Source organism: Peromyscus eremicus, chromosome 20 (genome assembly GCF_949786415.1).
Source record: "Peromyscus eremicus chromosome 20, PerEre_H2_v1, whole genome shotgun sequence".
Classification (NCBI taxonomy): domain Eukaryota; kingdom Metazoa; phylum Chordata; class Mammalia; order Rodentia; family Cricetidae; genus Peromyscus; species Peromyscus eremicus.
The window spans coordinates 2,110,492-2,119,124 of NC_081436.1; the positions used below are offsets into that span (position 1 = coordinate 2,110,492).

The following is an 8,633-nucleotide window of genomic DNA, read 5'->3' on the forward strand; positions in this document are numbered from 1 at the left end:
TGGGACAGTCTATGAACAGGTTTACTGCCCTGGCCGGTGGTCTGGGAAGGGGTAGACACTCACAAGACATGTTTCTTCTTAAGGAGCAGATAGAAAGGGCTCAGAACAAGCGGATATGCAAACACAGGTTCCGTAAAGTTGGGCGCACCTTTCTGTCTTGGCCACATGGAAGAAAGTGGCTGAAGAGGAGTCTCCCCATTACCTACAAGTGGTCATTATGTGGCCACTGAAACTTCAGTGGTTTGCACTTTGGCTGGGTGAGAAAGATGGGCTCTGAACCACAGTTCTCTGGGCTGGAATCCAGACGGTTCCAAGGGACTGTCTTCTCCAGCCCTCTGTCCCTAAGAATGCATGATCAAAATGACCCCTCTGGTCCTAAGTCACCTTCAGGCAAGCTGTCTGGGCATGTGAAGCTGCTCCAGGGACAGTGATGGACATGAGGATATGTCTGCCTGAAGCCAAGGGACAGAGCAGAGTCTTCCTGTGTCTCAGCTAACTCCAGTGATTCCATGCCCTGAACTGGTACCCCAAACCTAGCCTCCCCCAGATTGTTATGGAGTTCAAATCCGTCCCCGGGTGTGGGTTGAGGCCATTTCAGAGAGACTGTGTGAAAATTAATTACTTAATGTATGTAAAGAGCTTTGAAGATGAAAAGTGCAGCACAGTGTCCCTAATAACATCTTCAATCCTTTACCGAGCCCAAGTCGCCTCTGAGCTCACCTTTAAGATGAGTCCTTGGGGAGTTGCTGGCAACCTCCCCAAGCCCATAAACCACATAAAATGGCTTTTCACTGCTTTTACGTGGCCAACCCCAGCTCTCCCCACCAATAAAAGGACCGCAGAGGATCAGAGAGACCCAAAGGATTCCAAGCCTCGCACTCTGCAGCCTACACCAAACTTAGACACCATCCAGCCTACAGCCACTTAGACGCCGTCCAGCTCACACCATGTCCTGTCGCTCCTACAGGATCAGCCCAGGATGTGGAGTTACCAGAAACTTCAGCTCCTGCTCTGCTGTGGCCCCCAAAACTGGCAACCGCTGCTGCATCAGCGCTGCTCCCTTCCGAGGAGTGTCCTGCTACCGGGGATTGACGGGCTTCAGCAGCCGCAGCCTCTGTAACCCGAGTCCCTGCGGGCCACGCATGGCTGTTGGAGGCTTCCGCTCCGGCTCCTGTGGACGCAGCTTCGGATACCGCTCTGGAGGCGTCTGTGGGCCCACACCCCCCTGTATCACCACAGTCTCTGTCAATGAGAGCCTGCTCACGCCCCTCAACCTGGAGATCGACCCCAATGCTCAGTGTGTGAAGCATGAGGAGAAGGAACAGATCAAGTGTCTCAACAGCAAGTTTGCCGCCTTCATCGACAAGGTCAGTGTGGTCTGTGATGGCTCAGAGCAGACCTCAGCCCTGACTTCCCTTTAGAAGGTCCCAGTCGGTTGGGAAGACAAATTGGCTGCCAGGTTAGGGACAGGAGAGGGGAAGAAATGCAGACCCACAAATGCCTCCATTTGGTACTTGGAAAATTCATTATGTAGTTTAGAAGTGGAGTGTGTGTGTGTGTGTGTGTACATGTGTGTATATCTGAGTGAGGACAATATGAACAGGCAGGGGTGTCCCTGCAAGCCTGGTTGAGGGCTGAGGGAAGAAGAGTGGGGACAATACAAACAGAAGTCACATGGCTTGTGCCTAGGCAGCATGGATAAAGGAGGCAACTGCTCAGGTCACACTCCTTCCTCATGGGCTGGCTGTAACACTCAACCATGTGACAACCCAGTGTTATACCCTTGAATAACAGGACTTGCCTCATGGGTTTATGTGAGGATTCGGGGCTGGAAGAGAGATAGGGAGGAGGCCCGCCTGGAAGGACACCATCAATGCTGGCAAAGCACCAAAACTGGGCAGCTGCCTCCCAAGGGGCTGTGGGGAGGAAGTCTGAAATTCCTGATGCTTTTCTTTAGTGCTCTCAATAAATCCTGAAAGTCACCCCGTGGGTAGATCTTAATATCCGTGTTACGATGGCAATGGGACTGAGGGAGCTGGGGCACCGCTCAGACATACTGTGGGCCAGTGAAGACAGCAGATGGGGACTCGAGACATCACTCCACCAGTGTGGGTTGGTGCTTTCACCCTCAGGAGTCTGCTTGCCTGTCCGTAACATGGAGGAAACAGCCATCAACACCGCGCACGCGCGCGCACACACAGGATCATGATGAATGAATGAACTTCATAGACAAATGACACAGACATAGACAGACACAAATACATAGAAATAGACAGACACACAGACACAGATACAAAAATTTAGAGACAAAGACATAAAAACATTGATATAGAAAAGACAGAAACAGACAAAGTCATAGACATAGAAAAAGAACAAGATCTTAAAAACAGACATAAACAGATAGTCATAGGAGTTGTGTGTGTGGTGGGGGGGTACATGTGGTGGTGCACATGGTGGGGTATGGTTGGGTGTGGTATAGTATGATGTTTTGTGTGTGCATGTGGTGTGTGTGTGATGTGTGTGTGTAGTTGTATGCTGTGGTTTGATGTGGTGTGTGTATGTAGTGAATGTGTGTGGTGTGTGGCATGGTGAGTGTGTATGTGTGTGTATGCGATGTGTGGTATATGTGTATGTGGTGTATGGTGTGGTTTGGTGTGGTCTGTGTGTATATGTAGTGTATGTGTGGTGTGATATGGTATTGTGTATGTGGTGTGTGTATGCAGTGTGTGTGTATGTGTGGTTTCTGTGTGTGTGTATGCGATGTGTGGTATATGTGTATGTGGTGTATGGTGTGGTTTGGTGTGGTCTGTGTGTGTATGTAGTGTATGTATGGTGTGGTATGGTATTGTGTATGTGGTGTGTGTATGCAGTGTGTGTGTATGTGTGTGTATGCGATGTGTGGTATATGTGTATGTGGTGTATAGTGTGGTTTGGTGTGGTCTGTGTGTGTATGTAGTGTATGTATGGTGTGGTATGGTATTGTGTATGTGGTGTGTGTGTGTGTATGTGTGGAGTCTGTGTGTGGTGTGGTACTGTCATGTGTGTACACAGGTGTGGTATGGGGGTTGCACATGTGTGTATGGGGGGGGAGGGTCCTAGCACAGGCCTGAGTGCCACAGAGTGGATACTGGAGACGTGTTGTTGGGAGAGAGCGACTGAAGGACCTCTAGTAATTAGAGCAGCTTTATTGACTTGCTATTCTTGCTGCATGTCAGAGACTGTTCTAAACAACTTACATGTATGAACTGGCTCAGTCTTCACAACTGTAACACTATCATCACAGAAGATATCACTATTAACACCAAGAGGCTCAGCAGCTTGCCCGCCTACAGCCCCAGAGCTGGAGCTGGAGCCAGAGTTCAGAGCTGCTCAGCCAGCGTGAAAGGGCAGAGAGCTCTAGCAAAGCACACGACACACATAACACACACACATGCACAAATATATATACACACACAACACAACACATACATATCACACCACACACACAACACATACACACAATACATACCACACACATACATGAAACATACCACACACATACACACATACCACACCACACACATATACACATACCACACCACACTTTTACAATATAACAAACACACACACACACCAATCACACACACACCACATGCACACACACAACACACAAACACACCATACACATCACTTGCACCAACATACACACCACACATACCACACATACCACATGTGCACACACACACACACACACGCCACATACACACACCACACATACCACATGCACACACACACACACACCCCACACATAACACGTGCACACACACACATACCACGTGCACACACACACACATACACACACACACACCACACATACCACATGCACACATACACATACCACACACACACACACACATACCACGTGCACACACACATACATACACACACGCACCACACATACCACATGCACACATACACATACCACACACACACACACACACACACACATACCACGTGCACACACACATGCATACACACACGCACCACACATACCACATGCACACATACACATACCACACACACACACACACACACACACACACACACACACACACACTTTCTAAATTCCCACTAATTCTCCTTCCTCCCCGAATGGCAGGTGCGCTTCCTGGAGCAGCAGAACAAGCTGCTGGAGACCAAGTGGCAGTTCTACCAGAACCAGCGCTGCTGCGAGAGCAACCTGGAGCCGCTGTTTGGCGGTTACATCGAGACACTGAGGAGGGAAGCTGAGTATGTGGAGGCTGATGGCGGGAGGCTGGCTGCTGAGCTCAACCATGTGCAGGAGGCCATGGAGGGCTACAAGAAGAAGTGAGTGCACGTGCCCGCAGGATCTCAGAGGGCGCGTGGGTGGGAAACCTCTGAAATCCAGGACTTCCCGGGCCTGGGAGGGTGTGTGCAGCGGGAGAGGAAGTGAGGATGGGAATCCACACCGGAGTCCCAGCTCTGCCTTCCTGACCAGGTGCTGGGCCGCTCCTCGCCAGCACAGTGCCCTTGGAATCTGGGCTGTCAGGATGATGGGGTGGAGCCTGCAATCGGAAACCCACCTCAGAGGCCCTAGCCAAGACAGACCTAGCCAAGAGCAATCCACAAACAGATCGCACAAACACGCTGTCACACCACCACGGAAGGTTTAGTCCCTTCCATGGCCCCTGGGAGAACTTGGCTAGGAGCTGAGGAGGGATCCAGGTGTGGACCCTGAGCTCTATCCTTCCCCACATGTCTAGGTATGAAGAGGAGGTGGCTCTGAGGGCAACGGCGGAGAACGAGTTTGTGGTTCTGAAGAAGGTAAAGGTCCACTCGCTGGACAGGGAGGGAGGGGAGCCACCTTTGCGGCCTCTAGGCAGCCACCATGTTGGCCAGACGACCTTCCCTTGGTCCCTTCCAACACGTGTGCTTCCCTCCTCTCTGCCCCCCCCCTCCCCCGTCAGGATGTGGACTGCGCCTACTTACGGAAATCAGACCTGGAGGCCAACGTGGAGGCCTTGGTGGAGGAGTCCAGCTTCCTGAAGCGCCTCTACGAAGAGGTAGAGACATGTATTTGTGTGCTGGCGTGGCTGGTGAAATGAGGACACAGAGATGGGGGTGGGGGTTCAGGGTCCTAGGTCTGCGAGCGCTCAATAACATGGATAAGAATATCACCCCACGCATGCGAAAAGGCCCCGCTACACAGGGTGTAGAGTGTTGGGTGTACATATCTACCATGCATCTGTGTTCACATGTACAAGAATAATCGTGCATGTATGTGTTTGGCTTCTGTGCCTGTGGGCATCTCTGCATGTTGGAGTGTGTCTGCATGCTAGACAACAGGTCAATATGAAGGTATATGGGGATTCCATGTACGGAGGATCACTCTGGACTAGTTACTGTTCCGCATTCAAACCTGGCCCCTTTGCCTGGGACTTCAGGCTAGGCCTTTCCTGACCTTCACCCATTTTCAGAGGCTGACCCCAAGTGAGGTTTAAGGCTTCCCGCCCTGCTGTTCTGTATTGTGCCTGTGTGTGGATGAAGGTGGTAGAGGCAGGACTTCCTCATCAGAGCTCTGCCAGTGAATAAACCCAGCCCCTAAAATGGGACACCAGGCCCCAAACAAGGCAGCAAGTATAATGTTCTTACTGTGGACTCTGCAGGAGATTCGAGTTCTGCAAGCCCACATCTCAGACACCTCCGTCATCGTCAAGATGGACAACAGCCGGGACCTGAACATGGACTGTGTTGTGGCTGAGATCAAGGCTCAGTATGACGACGTTGCCAGCCGCAGCCGGGCAGAGGCCGAGTCCTGGTATCGCACCAAGGTGAGTGCCTCCTAGACATGGTTGTGGGAGCCATGCAAAGTGTCTATTAGAAAAGGTTTCTTGTCCCTCAGGACTGGTAAGAGAAAAGCTGACTAACCTCGGTTGGAGTAGCCAGCCAGGGTTGCTATGTGTAAATATTGCACATGCTGAGCACTGTAGATGCCGCACACTCATTGGCTGAGGGGACAGGTGTTCTACGTTCCTTTATAAGTATCTGCCCCCCTCCACCCTCAACTTCCAGTGTGAGGAGATGAAGGCCACAGTGATCCGGCACGGGGAGACCCTGCGTCGCACCAGAGAGGAGATGAATGAGCTGAACCGCATCATCCAGAGGCTGACGGCCGAGATTGAGAACGCCAAGAGCCAGGTAGGTCACAAGGCAGACTCAGATATGCGATAAGCACAGGCAGGCAACAGGCAGCGTCACCAGGCACTTTGCCCATGAGAATGAAATGGCCTGTCTCTAATTAAGACTGAGAGGAAGCAGGGACCCCGAAGGAAGGCAGCATTCCCCCATGTCATACCGCATCCTGCTGCGACAAGCAGGATCACTGACTTCTAAAAGATGCAACCCCTTCCTCAGCCATTGCCCACCAGGAAGGATGCTGAAAAGCCATCTTCTCTTTGGGTTGCCAGCTCTATTAACTACCTGCCATGGACCCTCACAAGGGCTCTCTCTTCCCTTGCACTAAACACTTGGAGGAGCCCAGCTGTGCCCCTATCCCACCCCCATTTGTTCTAACAAGATGCCCCCTCTCTACCCCAAAGCGTGCCAAGCTGGAAACTGCTGTGGCCGAGGCAGAGCAGCAGGGAGAGGCCGCCCTCACCGATGCCCGCTGCAAGCTGGCTGAGCTGGAGGCTGCCCTGCAGAAGGCCAAGCAGGACATGGCCTGCCTGCTCAAGGAGTACCAGGAGGTGATGAACTCCAAGCTGGGACTGGACATCGAGATCGCCACCTACAGGCGCCTGCTGGAGGGCGAGGAGCACAGGTGAGTGAGAAGGACCATGTGGGGATTCATCTGAGGGCCAAACTGTCTCCAAAAAACAAGCTCTCTAAGGCCTGTCCGTTCTTGCATGGAAGGGGCAGAGACCCTGGTCACCTGGGTGAATCGTCTTGGGGACAAGTGTGATATACAGCTCTGACCAGCCTACTCCAGGCCAGACTTCAGTAATAATAGTTACCTATCATATATCCTATGCTCTGTGTCAAGCACCCATTTATAATCCTCCATCCTGACAGGTAAGTACCATTTTTCCTATCCAAAAACAGAGAAGGATTAGCTCAATGTTCAGCACCTTTCCCATGGCTACAAAGTTACTAATCTGCAGAGCTGGGACCCAACACTCAGTCCTGGGCTTCTAAAGCCCATTCGCAGCTTCCCTTGAAGGTGGGCTCATGTGCGATAAGGATGATGTACCCTGAATACATGAGGCTTTGCCTCATCCTTATTGTGAGCACTATTGGCATTCAGCAGGCTCAGACACCCTGATGGCAGGCAGTGTGTGGAAGTCACAATTCCACTCACTAATGCTCTAAACCAGGAGGACTGGTCTCCATAGATGGGGAACACTTTAAAGAAAGAAAGTGAATATTCCATGAAGATTTGAGGAGCTCTTCCTGCCTCTCAGGAGATAGATCCAACCTAGAACAAAAGCTGACTTTGTCTGTCCCCAAGCAACTGTCTCAAGGAATCTAGCTCCTGCTTGGAACTAATGGTGCTTTCTTTTCTCCCTAGGCTGTGCGAGGGTGTGGGCTCTGTGAATGTCTGTAAGTATCTGCAGGAAATGCCCCCTAGAAAAATGGCTGGGGGATGGGCAAAGCTGCACCATGGGCCTACCCCACCCAACCTCCAATGTTCCCCAAATCTCAAAGTCTTTCCTCTTCTCCAGGCTCCTCTCTAAGGACTACTGGGCAGGGATGGGGGTGGGGGAGTGAGGAGTGCTGAGTTGGGAGGGTGAGAGGGGGTCAAAAAAGTTGAGCGCCCCTTACTGGTGGCCACTAGAAACTGCAGTCCAGGAAAATGGGTCCAGGAATCATCACACCTCTCCAGATGTGCTGGGAGGTTGAAAGCACAAAACCTGTCATGTTAACCACTGATCCCTTGAGGAGGGGGCAGGCCCTGCATGTGAAGCCCTCAGAGACCTGTGGTAAGTGGGTGACACTTGAGCAAGCCCCTTATCCCTCCCTGTTCCTCTTCCCACAGGTGTCAGCAGCTCCCGTGGTGGAGTCACATGTGGGGGCCTCACATATGGCACAACCCCAGGGCGCCAGATTGCCTCTGGCCCCTCTGCCACTGGGGGCAGCCTCACAGTGATGGCCCCTGACTCCTGCTCTCCTTGCCAGCCACGCTCCTCCACCTTCAGCTGTGGGAGCAGCCGCTCAGTGCGCTTTGCTTAGAAACGGGACCTCCAACTGAGCCACCTCTCTGCCCCTGAATGGAGTGATGTGTGAATGGAAAATGTGTGCTTGCTTCCAGAATATTCCAGATGTTCCTGTAAGAGAAAAGAGCTCAGGGTCTCTTTCCTCCACCTTCTTCTTTTAGGGAGTTGTTTCTCGGTTCTCCTCTGGCTTCACTTTAGAAGCTTATTCCCAAGCCTTCCCTTAATTCCAACCTGACTTCAAACACCTGTAATTGATTTGTGTCCTTCACCAAGTCCTCTGGGACACTACCAGTCACCCAGGGTGGCTGGATAATAAAGCTTGGCCTTCATGGGTACAAGGCACAGTCCTAACCACTCAGCCATTCCCCCCAAAACCAAGAACCAGAGGGAACCCGCACCAAGCGGCTCCCATTTCTGGCC

At 51.8% G+C, this 8,633-nt stretch overlaps 1 protein-coding gene across 1 annotated transcript; it reads left to right on the top strand.

Annotated features, from left to right (window-relative positions):
* The first annotated feature begins 947 nt into the window (after nucleotides 1-947).
* Nucleotides 948-8,229, top strand: LOC131896481 (keratin, type II cuticular Hb5). Its single transcript, XM_059247128.1, has 9 exons — nucleotides 948-1,367; nucleotides 4,139-4,347; nucleotides 4,764-4,824; nucleotides 4,968-5,063; nucleotides 5,667-5,831; nucleotides 6,073-6,198; nucleotides 6,600-6,820; nucleotides 7,568-7,599; nucleotides 8,036-8,229. The coding sequence occupies exons 1-9, from the start codon at nucleotides 948-950 to the stop codon at nucleotides 8,227-8,229; spliced, it is 1,524 nt and encodes a 507-aa protein (XP_059103111.1).
* The last annotated feature ends 404 nt before the right edge of the window (nucleotides 8,230-8,633 follow it).